Source organism: Drosophila willistoni (genome assembly GCF_018902025.1).
Source record: "Drosophila willistoni isolate 14030-0811.24 chromosome XL unlocalized genomic scaffold, UCI_dwil_1.1 Seg141, whole genome shotgun sequence".
Taxonomy (NCBI): domain Eukaryota; kingdom Metazoa; phylum Arthropoda; class Insecta; order Diptera; family Drosophilidae; genus Drosophila; species Drosophila willistoni.
In genome coordinates, this window is record NW_025814052.1 from 5,011,433 (window position 1) to 5,027,327 (window position 15,895).

The 15,895-nt window shown below is 40.1% G+C and overlaps 6 protein-coding genes across 6 annotated transcripts; 4 read left to right on the top strand and 2 right to left on the bottom strand.

The window, feature by feature from the left end:
- The first annotated feature begins 445 nt into the window (after nucleotides 1-445).
- LOC6648499 (glycine-rich cell wall structural protein) lies at nucleotides 446-1,342 on the top strand. Its single transcript, XM_002071406.3, has one exon. The coding sequence runs from the start codon at nucleotides 484-486 to the stop codon at nucleotides 1,279-1,281; it is 798 nt and encodes a 265-aa protein (XP_002071442.2). The 5' UTR covers nucleotides 446-483; the 3' UTR covers nucleotides 1,282-1,342.
- A 2,420-nt stretch (nucleotides 1,343-3,762) lies between these two features.
- On the top strand, nucleotides 3,763-4,974 carry LOC6648500 (skin secretory protein xP2). Its single transcript, XM_002071407.1, has one exon. It carries the CDS (start codon nucleotides 3,763-3,765, stop codon nucleotides 4,972-4,974), a length of 1,212 nt encoding a protein of 403 aa, XP_002071443.1.
- Nucleotides 4,975-6,119: 1,145 nt separating this feature from the next.
- On the bottom strand, nucleotides 6,120-6,583 carry LOC6648501. Its single transcript, XM_002071408.1, has 2 exons — nucleotides 6,481-6,583; nucleotides 6,120-6,415 (listed from the first exon to the last, which is right to left on the bottom strand). Exons 1-2 carry the CDS (start codon nucleotides 6,581-6,583, stop codon nucleotides 6,120-6,122), a joined length of 399 nt encoding a protein of 132 aa, XP_002071444.1.
- A 1,267-nt stretch (nucleotides 6,584-7,850) lies between these two features.
- On the bottom strand, nucleotides 7,851-8,375 carry LOC6648502. The gene has a single exon (XM_002071409.1). The coding sequence runs from the start codon at nucleotides 8,373-8,375 to the stop codon at nucleotides 7,851-7,853; it is 525 nt and encodes a 174-aa protein (XP_002071445.1).
- A 3,050-nt stretch (nucleotides 8,376-11,425) lies between these two features.
- LOC6648503 (phospholipase A1) lies at nucleotides 11,426-12,851 on the top strand. Its single transcript, XM_002071410.4, has 2 exons — nucleotides 11,426-11,951; nucleotides 12,007-12,851. Exons 1-2 carry the CDS (start codon nucleotides 11,484-11,486, stop codon nucleotides 12,703-12,705), a joined length of 1,167 nt encoding a protein of 388 aa, XP_002071446.3. The 5' UTR covers nucleotides 11,426-11,483; the 3' UTR covers nucleotides 12,706-12,851.
- Nucleotides 12,852-14,057: 1,206 nt separating this feature from the next.
- On the top strand, nucleotides 14,058-15,557 carry LOC6648504 (vitellogenin-3). Its single transcript, XM_002071411.4, has 3 exons — nucleotides 14,058-14,325; nucleotides 14,433-14,692; nucleotides 14,758-15,557. The coding sequence occupies exons 1-3, from the start codon at nucleotides 14,082-14,084 to the stop codon at nucleotides 15,430-15,432; spliced, it is 1,179 nt and encodes a 392-aa protein (XP_002071447.1). The 5' UTR covers nucleotides 14,058-14,081; the 3' UTR covers nucleotides 15,433-15,557.
- Nucleotides 15,558-15,895: the final 338 nt, after the last annotated feature.

The following is a 15,895-nucleotide window of genomic DNA, read 5'->3' on the forward strand; positions in this document are numbered from 1 at the left end:
TATATATATCTATATGGATGACATATGAAGCCTACTTCAGTTAAATTCCAAACAGGTCAAAGTTGTAAATTTTTTAGCCAGATGGGGCAGCCAAATCTCAGAGGGAAACGTATCTAAATCTGAGATAGATGACATCACATAACCCGGAATTTCAGGTAATTGACTGGATAACGTTTCTGCAGCAAAATTGCAGCAAAATGACTTCCGCCAGCGAAAGTGTTAATTCTCTATTGACATTGGGTTTGAGGGTTCTAATCATCATCACAGAATACAACCAAATTCATGTGTAATTGTGTAGTTCTAGTTAAGCCTCCAACGCCACCCCTTTCTCCCTTCTCAGCCATCTCCCGGCACTTGATCTTAGCGCTTCACTTGAACAAATTGACTTTGACATAAATTGTTTCTTTAGGTTTTGGGTTTGGGCTTTGAGGTTTGGGTTTTTGAGTAATTTCACACAATGACGATGCCCTGGCCCCGAATGGAATGGAAACAATAACTGGCCATTGTGGCAGGTTAACTATAAATGCCGGCGGCCGGTCAATAGGTACAACAGTCGATGAAGAGAAGGTATTGAAGTTACTTCAATATCTCTGTATATATATCACATTACATCATAAAGTAACCAGTCAAGAGTCAACCGACAATATGAAGATCCATGGAGGAGCTGTAGTTTTCGTAGTCGTAGTGGCATCACTTTTCTCTCCAGGAATGGCCACATTTGGCAAACTGAATGTTCTTTTGGGTGGCGCTGCTGGCGGCTACGGTGGTGCAGTTGGTGGTTATAGTGGCGGCTACGGTGGCGGCTATGGCGGTGGATATGGTGGCTATGGATCCGGTTATGGCTACGGCTCCGGCTATGGCTATGGAGGCGAGAATGTTGTTAAAGTGATTAAGGTATCCGTAGTGCCAGGCGGCGGTTATGGAGGTGGAGCATATGGCGGCGGTTATGGCGGTGGTTATGGATCTGGCTATAGCACTGGCTTTGTAGCAGCTGCCCCAGCCATTTCCACATCGGCTGTGGTAACACCGGTGGTCACTTCCGTCTCCACGCCTGTCATCGGCGGTGCTGGAGCTGGCTTTGTGGGTGGCAGTGGATTTGGCGGTGGACTTATTGGCGGATATGGTGGCGGATACGGTGGTGCTTACGGTGGCGGATTTGGAGGAGCATCTTTGCCGGCTTCTTATGGCTTTGGATCTGGTTATGGTGCTGGCGGTGGTTTTGGTTTGGGCTTTGGTGTCCCAGCACCCACAGCCTTGGGTTTGGGCCCAGGTCTCTGCTAGTTCCTCAAGCTGTATATATTAATTTTCTTCATTTTTTTTTTCAACGAAATCTTTATAAAGAATTGCGATAAATTTTTGTTAACGAATAAAATAATAAAATAAAATAAGGGAATTTTGCACCTATTTGGTGGGTGGGGCGGTGAGGAGGCGGGGGGGATGGGTTTTGAGGAGGGGAATTCACCATTGTACATTTTAACCTTCAATCTTTGGCATGAAATCGAGAGTAGCAAGTGGGCCCTAAACAATGGCGAGTAGTTGGTACATGTTCCATTCCCAGATCTTTACTATTGACACATTTATTTAGCAAAAACCACTAACCTCACCTTGCCTTTGCCTCACCTCCCCACCTCTCTCTCTCTCTCTATAGTACTCCTCTTTTGGTTCATGGTGTTTGGTCTACCAAGCCCAAAAAAAAAACAGAAAAAATTTCAAAGAGCCAAATTTAAGAATTCAAAATGTGTAAATTGCCTATGATTTAATATTTGCATTGAGAGAGAGAAAGAGAGAGAGAAAATGAGAGAGAGAGAGAGAAAGAGAGAGAGAGAAATATAATCTTAGAAAAGAGCTAATGATCTGCATAATTTATTCAAATTGCAAACCCTTTAAGTAAAAAAAAAACCTGTTGCCATAAAAAAAATAAACATTTGCAGAAAATCTTCCCATAACCGATTTGCATAGACAAAACCAAAATCTCCATTTACATACATATCCAAATGTGGACAATGTGTAATATAATAATCTGGTCCAAGTTTTAGAACACACGCACAATAAAAAAATAAAAAGTAGATTCACAACGTAGACATGTATAAATACCCTAAGCGATCTATAAGTTTCGTTTTGAAAAGTTCAACTTGGCTTAGTTTGTAGTTAATCAGGTAAAAATTTCTCGAATCGGCCTAATCTTCTGCGCCTAGATTTAAGCTTCTAATTCCTGATAGATTGGGACACGAAAGTGTCGAGTATGTGTGCTCCAAATTAGAGAGAGTATTAAAACTTCTGTATCAACTTGGATTAACTAACGCTCATCTAGTTGGCTAGTTTTGTCGCGCTGAGCATCATTGGGAGCCTATGGACTGTGGACGTGGACGCGGACGTGGACGTAGCCGTAGACTACGTGTAGCCATGCACAAGATTTGGATTTTTTTTTTTTTTGGTTTAAATGATTGACAATACGAGTGCGGGGTACACTGAAGACGTTTATGCAAAAGGGTTAGGCAGCAAAATATACACTCAGAAAAACGAATATAGGTAGATAAGATAATTATATTGTAAATCTCGTGTGTGTGGTCTTAGACCAGTTTAATAATCCAAATACGTACTCTAGATATATGTAAATAAAGGGAACTTGTCTTTCAAATAGAAACTCATTATAATTAAGGTCTGTACATACTCCATTCTTCTGAAGAAAAATCTTTTGGCGAAGTTATGTAGGACGGTCAAAAACATAATGACTTTGATTATAAACAAAATGGTCTCCCAACCCAACAAAATGATTTCTTAATTTTAAATATAAAGTTTTAATACAAATTTACACTTTTTGGGCATTATGAAACCTTGGATTCAATACTTACAGAATCTTAATCAGCACAAGATAATTCAGTTATAATTCTTAATTAGTTAACTTTGAGAATTGTGAATAAAATTGAATAATTCTTGATCTTAAGCTATCTAACATTTAACTAATGAATGGAAAAAAGGACGTAAATTAAAGTATTTCATACCGGTATAAGCAGAAGCAAGATAAACCAAAAAAGGATCCCAAAATTGGTCTCTCCTTGAACATGAATACGTTTTGATTAATGGAGTCTAAAAATACTGTCCTTGAGAGGACATTGACTTTTTTAATTTTAAGTTTTTATTCAGAGAAATTTCTTCAAGTGTTGATTGTATTTTTTGGGGAATTACCTGTGCTACTTGCCAATAGATTTGGTTTTGGGGTTTTGGTTTCTGATCGCTTATGCCCGGCGACGACTAACCAAAATGATGATCTTCGTTGTGTGCTTTATTTACACAGAGATGCGAGAAAATATCTCACTTGATGGTTAAGTAGTTGAGTTGACAGACCAACGGACAGACAGACAGACAGTCGAACATACAAGCACTCATGGTTAGATGGCTCGATAGATATGTAGATAGATAACTGGCTAGTTGGATAGATGGATGGATGGATGGATGGTTGGATGAATACATAGATGATGGGGACCCCGCCTTAGTTTGTCCGTCTGTCTGCCTTCTGTGTGTGTGTGACTGTCGTGGCCCATAAGTAACTATTTATGAATTAAGCAAACAGCTTCCAGCTTCATCTGGGAGCATAGATTAGAACTACACACACACACACATTGAGAGACACACACACACACGCCTTGAGAGAGCAAGCCACACGCCGTTGTGGCCTATAAATTTGTGCGTTTTGGCAATTTGGGACATCAGTTGAGTTTTGTTTCAGGTAACCAAAGCATCCAAGAGGAGAAACATTCAAATATGAAATTATACGTTGGCATTGTGATGGCCCTTCTGGCCTTGTCTGCTCCAGCTAATGCACTGCTTGGCGCCAAATTGGCTCTGCTTAAGGCTCTGAGTGGAGGCGGCGTCGGCGGCGGCTTGGGCGGTGGTTCAAGCTATGGTGGTTCCGGTTACGGAAGTGGTGGCTACTCTGGTGGCTACAGCCAAGGTTATTACTCCCAGCCCAGTCGTCCAGTTTACAGCAGTGGCTCCAGCTCCGGCTCCAGTTATAGCGGAAGCTACGGCGGCAGCTATGGCGGCAACGGCGGCTACAGCTACCCCAGCGGCGGTGAGCAAGTGGTGAAGATCATCAAGGTCATCGAACAGCCATCCTCGGGCGGATATAGCGGCGGTTCCGGCTTTGGTTATTCCAGCAGTGCCAGTTCCAGTGCCAGCGCTTCTAGCTCATACTCTGCCCCAGCTGCAGCACCAGTCTCCTATGGAGCATCACCTTACTCGGCCCCAGCCCCAGTTACCTATGGAGCATCACCTTACTCCGCTCCAGCTCCCGCACCTGTTGTCTACTCTGCTCCAGCTCCCGCACCAGTTACTTATTCCGCGCCAGCTCCCGCACCAGTTACCTATTCCGCTCCTGCTCCCGCACCTGTTGTCTACTCTGCCCCAGCTCCCGCACCTGTTGTCTATTCTGCCCCAGCTCCAGCTCCAGTTGTGCGTGTTCAACCAGCACCAGTTGCTCCAGTGACCTACACTGTACCGGCTCCTGCTCCTGTCGTCCGCGTTCAACCTGCTCCAGTTGCAGTGTCCTATCCTGCACCTGCTCCTGCTCCAGTTGCGCGTTATGTGCAACCCATTCCGGCTCCAGCTCCAGTTGCAGTTCCAGCTCCTGCTCCAATTTCTGTTATTCCTGCACCAGCTCCCCAATCGCAGCAATATGTTAAGACAATCAAATTGATTGTCGATGAGGGAGATAGCAGTGAGAACCGTGTGCCAGCTCCTGTCTATGGGCCACCAGCTGCTCCAGTGTCCTATTCCAGTGCCTCCTCTTCGGCCTCGGCTTCCTCCTCAATTGGCTCCAGCAGTGGCTGGAATAATGGCTATAATGGAGGCTACAATGCCGGTTACAATGGCGGCTACAATGGCGGTTACAACGGTGGCTACAATGGTGGCTACAATGCCGGCAGCGGCTGGAAGAGCGGCGGCATTTGGGAAAAGTTGGCCTCCGGCTGCTAAAGAAGTTCCTAGAATCCGCAATCCTTCCTCCTTCCTACAGCTCACCAACTGGTCTACTCAACTCTAAGACGACTTAATCTTACTGACTCATCGAAACTATTATTTTTCCTAGTTCTAAAAACGACTGTTATTTTTTTTATTTTCTCGATCAATATGTAGAAATTTGTATATATATGTATATACCTTAACTATATTTCCTCTCACAAATAAAAAATATATATTACATATCCAAATAACCTCAAATTATTATGACCTTACGGATCTGATGGATCTTATGCAATAAGTTAACAGAACTTGTTGAAACGTTGTCGTTTGTGTGTGTGTGTGTTTTTTTATTTTGGGGTTTTTCTATTCAGTTAACTCAAGGCAATGGTAAACTGTCCCTGGGGACAGTGGCCAATCGGGGAGTGGGAGGGGAGACGGTTAGTAGGCAGAGTTCATTGTGAGATTCTAGAAACAAAATTAACACCTTAATGCTAACTGTGAACGTATTGATGGATCTTAGTAGCAGACTTTCAAATTTAAATTCCGTTTCGAATTCCGGTTAAAAATTTAACTTTAAGCGAAATTTCCGTTTACCCACTAAGAATATTTATTAATTACTCTAAAATTTGGACTTTGATTCGATTTGTATCCACGTATTATCTACTTTCCATGCACAGTGGCTTATCTATTTTATAATTCTATATATAATCATGGTTTTTCATTTAAAAATATGTCGAATTGCAATAAGAAAAAGATAATCCTTTTTAAATCTCTTAAAAATCTTCCACAGAAATTCAGACTAAAGATTGATTACAACCTTTAATAGACAAATTCTCTAAATAAATGAGAGATCATCAATTTTGTCAATCTTTAATTCTGTAAATTTAAAAATTATGGACTATATTGACTTAATTTTAAGATGTCATGAAAACGAATTAAAAAATTCAATTAATTCGTCAATTTTGATTAATTCAATTAATTCAATTTTGATTGGATTAGTGAGTTTCATTGCAGTTGGAATTGAAATTCGTTTGTGATCCTAAATGCACTCATCACTTGCTTAATGCGAAACATTTAAACTAATTATTAATTGCAATTAAATCGTTTTATTTTCCCTTTTCCATTTCTACATAACAGTTAAGCACTGATCAATGGGCGAATCAACGTCCATGGGAATGAGGTTTTAGCTGATCCAACTGATGCTGAGCCAGAGTCAACTTCAACTCATTGAGATTCACATGACGTGAAGGAAAATCTACATTATCGCTAATCGAAATGTGCTGCGACTCGCGAGTGGGTAAAATGGGTGAGGTTGGCAAATTATCCAAGTAGATCTGAGACCATATTGGATGAGGTGGCGTTGGGTACAGGCTGGGCATCAGAAGCAACTGGGTTTGCTCATCGGGTGGGGCTAATTGTAGTACACCTGAACTGATATGAATAGCAGGACCATAGGCTAAAAAAAAGTTGCAAAATAAACTAATTTCAATTATATTACTATTGAGTATTACGCATACGCACCGTTGTTCATGTGTTGCTCCAGTTGAACAGGAGGCGATGGCAAAGCCAACGTATTGCCTGGAATTGTCAACAAACTAGCGACTACTATGAAACACAATGACATTTCTTTTAACAACTTCTAAATAATAAATGAAAAATCAACTTATATACCCAAATGAACGGATATACGAGGTTTTGGCTGAACGCCCATCAAGGCTGGAATCGTTGGATACTTGACAAAGGCACTGACCAAGTGGCAGTGGCTTACTAATTGAACACGACAACTCCATTACACTCAGCCAAGATAAAATATCCAATTATATGCCATGTAGATAAATTTCTTATCTCAGATCATACATTGATTGAGCAATCGAAGTTAGCCCGGAAAATTATTTTATTATATGTTTTAGACTAATTACGAATTAACAACTATATTATGGCAATGTTTATGAAGATACTTATTAAGTTAAAACCAAGCCATATTTATCTACTAATAATGTTTGTAGGCTTATGCAACTTTTAAGAAGCTTTAATTTAGGTCAAGAAGGTCAGCAAAATAACCAAATTAATGACATAAACACATAAATTTTTGAAATACATACTCTAAAATTGACGAAATTGGAGCTTCAAGAAATTAGAGTTTATTGAAATATTTTGCCTTTCTTTGTCTCGTTTGAAAAGATAAGCTGATAATTGGTGTACTTAGGAATTTAATTTGAAATTTAATTTAAAAGCATTAAAACAGCTTTTGACGAAGTTACAAATTCTCAAAGTTAAGAGGTTAAAGAATTTTCCAAATTTTTTACATTAAATGTTTGTCAATTCACACATTTTGCTAAGACTGTAATTTTGGTAAATAAATGAACAATGAATACACCGTTTAGTGATCGAGAATCTTGTTACAGTTTTTTTGATCTGAAATCATCCTGCTATTTATACTGCACTATGGATAATCAGGCACTGGCTAACAAGCAATTAGCTTCACATTTTTAGCCAAAACTTAAACAACATTTTCTTATTAGATTATTTGTGAATATTGGGTACATAAAAATATGTACATACATATGTAGATTAATTTCGCCCCCCACTAACTAAATGAAAACTCGCTTGGTATTAGGGCGGAAAGAGTTTATTAATAAACAGCCAAAACAATTAGGCGTAGTTTATTTTGTTTTTTTTTGTTTTTTTTTTGGTTAGAGAATGTTTTTAATTTTGACAGAACTTATTCAAATGATTAGTTTACAGAATTCATCTAGGTTCTTGACAAATTGGATAAGTCAAAACTAGTATAGTATATGTGAGAAAATGGGGACAAAAAAAAATGGAAACAGTCTATAGATAACCTATGTAAAACGATAATCCAACATTGAAAAACAACTATCACAGCAATTCTAATGCAAGTCGAAATCATGATCTTGATGATGATGGGAAATGAGATCCAGTTGTGATTCATGTTCCACTTGTTGTTCCAATTGCTGATGTTGCAGCTGATGCTGTTCATGCTCGTCGCGATCCTTGAACTCGTAGAGTGTGCTATAACTGAAGGCTCCCTTGCCATGATCGATGCCCGGCACAGGCTTCTCGGGTTCACTTTCGTGTTCGTGATCGAAGTGGGCATGCAATTCACTAGCCTCGGCATATTCCACGCCCGCTGAGCCACCATCACTGCCATAGTCTGCTGGGAAATGATCCTCACTCAAATGATCACCGAATGAGCCCAAATGCTCCCCGCCAAAGTCGTGGGAGTGGGTATCGAAATTGATTTTATCCAAGGCCTCACCGCCACTCAGGGCACCCGCATAGCTGCCCAATAGGCCAGCCGAATGGACAATCGATGATATATCCTCGCCGCTAGGCGCACACTGAGTGCCAGCCATTAGTTGGACCAGAACCAGGATCAGCAGAAAGGTGTACATGGTTGGATGTGTGGGTTTCTTTTCGATATGGTTAGACCGTCGCGGCGAAATGTTTCAAGTCGACTAATTTCTTTTACCCAGACTCGGTTTCATTTATATGCTTTGGCCATGCTTCAGGTGTTGGGGCCAGGGGGCGATGGAGCGGGGCTTGTGCACAGTTTTGCCATAGTTTTTCCTGCATTTTCCAAAGCTTTGGCTTGGCTTGGTTTGGCTTTTGTTATTTTTTGTCTGTTGCAATTGGACATCTGCCTGTTAGTCTGGCTGCCTGTCGAACGTCGGTTTTTCTTGGGGTACTGATAATTTTTGCTGCACTTACTCTCTTGGTTATTACATGTCTGTTGCTGCAACATGGTGCGTATACGTAATATTTTGTATATTGCGGTAGTTTTTGGTAGTTCTCGTCGAGAGAATTGCATAAGTCTCCTTCACCTACACCTCCCACCACTTACACCCTTACACCTATGAACTTGTCCCCTCTCTCCCTGTCAATGATTTAAATGACTTTTGTTTTCTTTCGCTGTTGATTTTTTATCTCTTCTTTCTTTTATGTTTTTTCTTCTGAAGGCGGAAGCTACAACAAAACTTTTGGCACAAGTCCGCCAATTGAGCAGCTAATTGACTTGATCAGTAAGTCAAATTCAAGTCAAGGTGAATGGATCTAGGTACAGATTATGTATGGGAATAAGAATATTTATAAACGTTTTTTTGTAAACTACAAACATTTTTTGTTTTGTAGGAGAAAAAGTTTTCCACCGATTATGTATGTATGTATGTACATAAGTGCAATTAAAGACGTTAGCCAGCCGAAATATGTTGGGAGCCAACTTCATGCGTCGCAGCTCTGACACATTCACTCATTCATTTATTCACTCAGTCAGTCCGTCAGTCAGTCCGTCTGTCAGTCAGTCACTCACACACAAAGAAACATTGCAAAAGGCATGGCAAACTAATAAGTAAACATTAAATATCGCATAGAGCAAACAATTTGCCATTTTTTGTGTTCATTTTTGTGAAGCGAATAGAAAACACACACACACACACAATAAGAAGCTACAAAATGCCCAAAAAAAGAAGACAAAAATAGAATACAGCAATGACTAGGCTGATACCCTGTAATTAATTGTCATTTACAATATAATTAGAATTAACTCTTCAGCAATAAGTTTAATTAATTTTAAGTCCTAACAAGGCTTAAAGCTATTAATTACTTGTATAAAGTGGCATTCCTTGGTGATGAAGTACATTTTTCTAATATTTAGTTTAGTGTGTTCTTATAACTATTGTTTGAAATTAACATCTTTTGATTTATTAAATGAATAAAGTAATTGAGAATTTATTCGTTATCTTATTATAGTAGAAATCCAATAAAGTTGATTGAAAGAAGAATTTAAAGGAATCATCAACTTCTTTGTTGGATTAAACTAAGGATATATTAACAACAGAAATTGAACTGGTCCATTTAGGACGACTATCACAAGCACGTTGAAAAGTATTAAGGAATATCAAACTAAATTGATCAGTTTGAATACTTATTTCTATTATTCATTCCAAAAACATATGAATCAAATAAAAGTGTCAAACCCCAAGACTTTTAGACTAGTTTATACATATTTATATACATCTGTCTACATATATGTATATTATAGATGGCAAAAAATAAGTCGAAGCAGTCCTGGATTTGCAATGTAAGAGCAAATGTCTCAGGCAAAGGATATTAGATTTCAATAAAATAACCAACACCCTAATTGACAGTTTAAGGCATTTAAAAGCCAATCATTACCTTAATAAATCTATTTCTAATGGGTAATAAATAGTGTGAATCTCTTTCAATAAACTGTGTCATGTGAATGAAATGCATTGTCTGATTGAAAGAATGTTGCTATTCGATAATTTGTAATTGCGTCTAAACACATCCTGTTTGCCTCTGTAAATACAGTTTATAGCTATGAATTCAAATGAATTTTAAAATTTATTTACTACTACCTTATACTTTGGGGTAAACGTATCTGTGGCACTTTCCACATATGATTTTGCATATTGCAATTAGCCATTTAATAAAGTCTAACTTGCGAATAAACCGTTCAAATATAACCGTATATGTTTATGTTTACTCATTTGCCTATCCAACACCATCGACAATCACTTGATGTTCATGGGCGTCGATGGGGGATGAATTCAATCCTCGAGGCATAAGTCAGTGGGGCAATCCCCTCCTCCTTGGTTGCCGCTCTCAACTTCTTCCATGTGGATGTTGCTCATGTTGTTTGGTGGTTTCGGTGGTTTCTTGTGTTGGTGGTTGGATAGCGTGCAGCAACAGCAGCAATTGAAGCGGCCAGTGGGGCACCACACACACACACACACATACACAAAAAATTGCGAATCGCCGTAACACAAAAATGAATCAAACAGAAGCAGAGCCTCTCTATATCTCTCCCTCCTCCACATTTGATTCGGGGGCGGGCATGGGGGTTTTGGGGAGTGCATTTTGGGAGTGCAGTTAGTTATTAGTTGGCATTTTGGTATCAACATTTCCTAACGCAGCAACTATTTTTCGTTGGCACTGAAATTTCCCAACACAAAACCGACTTGAAGATGCCCTAAATCCAAAAGTTTTCTAAAAGTGGGAGCAAAATGTTTGCATATATTTTGGCGAACGCTTTGGAAGGGGCAGATGGACTTCATGGTGGGGGACTTAATGCAGTTCCTTCTGTTTGGTTGCATTCATTAAATTTAGCATGTTTAGGCCACAGGGTACAGGTAGAGGGTATAATTATGCGATTGGTAAACGCGGCTACGCCTGTTCGCCTTCTCCGTCTCCACGTCCATCTTTGCCACAAAGGTTTTTGTTATTGCTTTTTGTTAGTTTCGGGGGGGAAAGCTACCTGAGTTGGGTAAGCGTCATTAAGTTGCTTAGGCACGCTCTAGAGTCAAAAAAAAAAACAAAACGAAAAGAAAAATGGGGCAACTGATTAAGTTGAATTCTCATGTCTAGACTAAGACCCAAATCAGAATCCAAAAACCTAGACTCGGAACGTGATGATGAGAGTGTCGGATATAAGGGCAATTGTTGGGAACCCGTATGGGTCAGTTTTCAGTTGTCACCAGCCAATGAAGGAACACAACAATATGACCTTGGCCCATAGATTCATAATATTGCTTCTCCTGGCTATGGACTTGTCGGCTCAAGGACATGACGTACAGAAGCGACAATCTCCGATTGATTTTCAAGATCTATTGCAATTCCTGCAAGACCAATTACGTCAACTGGCTATTGGTGTACCATTGGACATTAGTTTCTCGGCATTGAATTACATATGCAGCACCATTGTCGATCTGGGGATTGTTCAGTCGAAAATTGTACCGGATATGTCGAAAATGAGTTTCCAACTGCATACGGATGAGTGTCACAATGTCAGTGTACCACTAACCCGGGCAGAGGATCTCTGGCAGACGCCGGGTTTCCAACAGGACAGACCTATGGTTATATTCATCACCGGCTGGACAACGAACATAAATAATTCAAATAGTGGACCAATGGCCAAGGCTTATCAGTGCCGCAACGACACTAACTTTGTGGTGAGTTTAAAGATAATTGCCACTGAGAGAGATTTTCACACATACATATATATAGATACTCGATGCCAGCAATTTCATTGATACCCTGTATACCTGGTCGGCTCTCAATACGGAAGCAATTGGAGCATATGTGGCCAAGGCATTGGTTAAACTGAATCGTCATTATATCACCACACGTCTGCATGTGATCGGCCATAGTCTGGGTGCTCAGATAGCCGGCTCGACGGGTCGCAACTACAAGGCTCTTACCGGTGGCGAGATATTGACTCGCATCACTGGTCTAGATCCGGCAAATCCATGCTTCTACGATGGCAACAATTTGCTTGGTGTACGCAGTGGCGATGCCAGATTCGTTGATATTATACACACAAATCCTGGCATTCTGGGCACTCCAAGGCGTCAGGCAGATGCCGATTTTTTTGTCCAGGGTTTGGCACCCTTTAAGTCGGGATGTGCCGAGGCTCCCATAACGTGTTCCCATAATCGAGCCGTCGACTATTTCGTGGAGACTGTTTATCCGAGCAATGCAAATGACTTTCTGGGCAAACGTTGCACTCACTATGCCGACCTCCTGGATGGACGCAATTGCCGTGATGCGGCCATAATGGGATTTGCAGCCAATTACGGAAAGTTGGGCATGTTCTATGTCGATGCTAATGGATCGGAACCCTATGGCAAGCAGGCGAGTCTAAGCAACTACACATATACAAATACATCGTGTGGAGTCTGTACTAGAGATATTAATTATATATAAAAACTACCTACTCTCTCGCACTCTCTATCACTCTCTCTGTCGCTTTAACTCTCTATTATGGAGCAGTTAAAGCTGAGCTTTTTGATTGTAGCGAAAAGCTTCTTATCTATAACACAATCACAAGCTTTTAACTGATATCAACTGAATGTACTGCTCTTTTGTGTTAAATGTGTTTTTTTGTTTTTCTCCCCATACCCTTGCAGATGGTAGGTTTCTTAGCCTGGCCCATAGACCAGAAAGGGTACAAGAGAGGCCAAGCTAGTTGACCATTAAATGAGAGTACCATTAAGACATCTTCAAGTGATAGTCATAGTGATTCATTGTAGTCAACTTTGCATAGGAGACTGAAACAAATAGATATCTAGACATGATATGAAGGGATGGGGAGAATCTACATATTCTTTTTAGATGCACAATGGACTAAGATCTAAAAGAGTATATAAACTTCAGCATATCGAGAGTTAACTTCTTTGATATATTCTTTATTTTGGGCTTCTCCAAATTGTTGTCGGCTGGCCAACGTATGCGGCATGTTAATGGCTTTTTCCCTAACTAATGGCTTAATTAGGTATGGAGACGTTTACGTTCTGACATCAGATCAAAGCATTAATATGGATATGGCATTGTTTTGTTGCCGCCCATTTATGTACGTGACGATTGTGACTATATAGTCAAACAAATGTTCGATACGATCTCTAGTCCAGTGATTCAGTTTGTATATTCATTCGCCTCAAAAATTCATACTAAATGCTCTGCAGAGGATTAGGCTGAGTTTTTCATTCCAATGTGGCATGTATTCTGTGAAAAGCTCTTTGAAATTATATTCAATATATTCTAATTCGAAAAAAAAGCTTTTTATTAGCAAGATTAGCAATCAGAGTCAACCCTGACACTGGCTAGAGGGGGTTGTAGTTCTCTGATGGGGGTCTATCATGATCTATGTATGTATATGTAGGTAGTTTGTTAGAATATATATGAAACAAAATTGTTATCTTCAATGTGCCTTAGGTTGAGGTTTGTTTTGTTTTTCCCCTCCAGATCTCTCACAACGAGAACAACTTTTGAGAAGAGAAATATTTCTATATGCTATATAGAATGGCAAACCGAATCTAATTAAGTGACAAGTGCACCTTATCTGATTGCTATTGCTCTGATGTGCATCGATATGGTTACATTCGAGTAGAATATAAGTAGAGTATTTAGGTATGTACAATCATACATACATACTGACATATAGAGACATACACACACACACACACATATAAGGTATTGCCGGTTTCAAGATTCTCTTCCATCTATATACATTTATATTGGCTATAAATACATTTTGTTAAACAATTTCCGGCACTCAGTCGGTATTGAACTGTTCAATCAGGATGACAGTGAAACAAATCAAAAAATTAAATAATTTTCAACTAATTTTATTGGTTTTGCCATTGATTAGCCCATTGAATGCCATCGAATTCAGTATACCCGATGTATTGGGTTCGATGGTGAATTTGGGTGTCAGTTTTGTTGATTCAAGTATTTTGCCCACGGCTAAGGGTATATTTGAGAATAGTAAAAATTTATTAGCCGGCTATCCCTTTCAGGTTGTTGCGAGTTCAATAAATGCCATTTGTGAGTACAACAACAAATAAATAACAATAAATAGTGTTAGTCTTACTTTCTATCTCTCTCTCTCTCTCTCTGTCTCTCTCTCTCTCTCTTTCTCTATGTCCCTTCAGGCTCACAGGCAGTGGGCACAAATAATGTTAAATCGAAATATACTCCCGACATAAGTAAAATGAGCTTTCAACTTCGAACGGCATGCACTAAGCAAAGCTATCCATTATTAAATCCGGAGGGTCTGTGGAAGAGCAAAGATTTTGATCCCAACAAGAAAGTTGTCATCTTGGCCACTGGCTGGACAACAACGGTCAATGGCTCCGATACCATAGATCTCTTCTCCAAGGCCTATAGTTGTCGCGGCGATGTCAATTTCGTGGTATGAAAGCAACAGAAAGAAACCCATTCGATCTGCAAGTTTCAAATGACATCTTCTCTTCGTAGGCCATTGATGCTGCCCAGTTTGTGGATACCCTGTACTCGTGGTCGGCCTTCAATACGGGGGAGATCGGTGCGATAATTGCTCGTAGCCTGGTCAAGCTTTTGGATGTGGTGCCAGTTGGCAATATCCATTTGATTGGCCATAGCTTGGGTGCACATATTGTTGGCGCTACTGGAAGGTTTTTGCACGAATATACGGGACAACGGATACCTCATATCACTGGCCTGGATCCGGCCAAGCCATGTTTCAATGAGGGCGAAACTCTGTCGGGTCTAATGCGTGGCGATGGGGCATTTGTTGATGTCATTCACAGCAATTCGGGAGTCCTGGGCAAACGTGAACCCTTGGGCGATGTGGATTTCTATCCAGATGGAACCGGACCCTTGCCAAGTGGCTGCCTTACCGCCATCTGTGCTCATTCCCGCTCCTGGCAATACTATTTGGAGTCCATCTATCCGGGCAATGAGCTCAACTTTATGTCAGCACAATGCAATTCGATATCGAGTCTTCGGGACAAACGTTGTCCTGGAGTGCTGCAGCCAATGGGCTATGCCGTGCCGCATTTTCTCAAGGGTAGCTATTTCCTGGAGGTGAAGTCGAGCGAACCGTTTGGCTATGGATCATCCGAAAATAGAACGGCTGAATATAAAAACTGTGGTCTATGTCCCACCAGCTGAGCTAGTTAGGAGTTAAGGAAGGTTGTCTTTTCTTTTTCGTATTTTTTTGTGTTATGCTATCTATTATAATGCTTGCTGTTGACGTCTTGCTTGACCTGGCCAAGACGTTGACAATTCAATTAAAATTTTGTTTATTATGCAAAAAAAAAAGAAACAAAAACAAAAACCAAAGTTAAACCAAAAGAAAAACAACTTGTGGAAAAGAGGCCACAAAACACTGAGAATATTGCAACAATCTCTACAAATGACCAAGACGAAGGCAAAGACGTTCATCATCATGATGGTGATGACGATGATGGCGATGACGATGACGATGATGATGAAAATTGTGTGGTTGTTGTGGTTCAGCTGGCGCCACATTAACAATTACAGTGGATAACAAAAGACTAAAGTAGTTGAACTAATATACTTTTGGTATTTTGCAAAATGGGGCAATTTAGAATAAAGTTAATTGCTTTCAATT

Excerpts from the sequence above, each read along its gene's own strand:
- LOC6648499 (XM_002071406.3), top strand. The coding sequence starts at position 484 with ATGGAAACAATAACTGGCCATTGTGGCAGGTTAACTATAAATGCCGGC.
- LOC6648500 (XM_002071407.1), top strand. The coding sequence starts at position 3,763 with ATGAAATTATACGTTGGCATTGTGATGGCCCTTCTGGCCTTGTCTGCT.
- LOC6648501 (XM_002071408.1), bottom strand. The coding sequence starts at position 6,583 with ATGTCATTGTGTTTCATAGTAGTCGCTAGTTTGTTGACAATTCCAGGC. Across the intron at positions 6,416-6,480 it reads GGAGCAACACATGAACAACG|CCTATGGTCCTGCTATTCAT; the intron begins GTGCGTATGCGT and ends ACTTTTTTTTAG.
- LOC6648502 (XM_002071409.1), bottom strand. The coding sequence starts at position 8,375 with ATGTACACCTTTCTGCTGATCCTGGTTCTGGTCCAACTAATGGCTGGC.
- LOC6648503 (XM_002071410.4), top strand. The coding sequence starts at position 11,484 with ATGAAGGAACACAACAATATGACCTTGGCCCATAGATTCATAATATTG. Across the intron at positions 11,952-12,006 it reads GCAACGACACTAACTTTGTG|ATACTCGATGCCAGCAATTT; the intron begins GTGAGTTTAAAG and ends ACATATATATAG.
- LOC6648504 (XM_002071411.4), top strand. The coding sequence starts at position 14,082 with ATGACAGTGAAACAAATCAAAAAATTAAATAATTTTCAACTAATTTTA. Across the intron at positions 14,326-14,432 it reads GAGTTCAATAAATGCCATTT|GCTCACAGGCAGTGGGCACA; the intron begins GTGAGTACAACA and ends ATGTCCCTTCAG. Across the intron at positions 14,693-14,757 it reads GCGGCGATGTCAATTTCGTG|GCCATTGATGCTGCCCAGTT; the intron begins GTATGAAAGCAA and ends TTCTCTTCGTAG.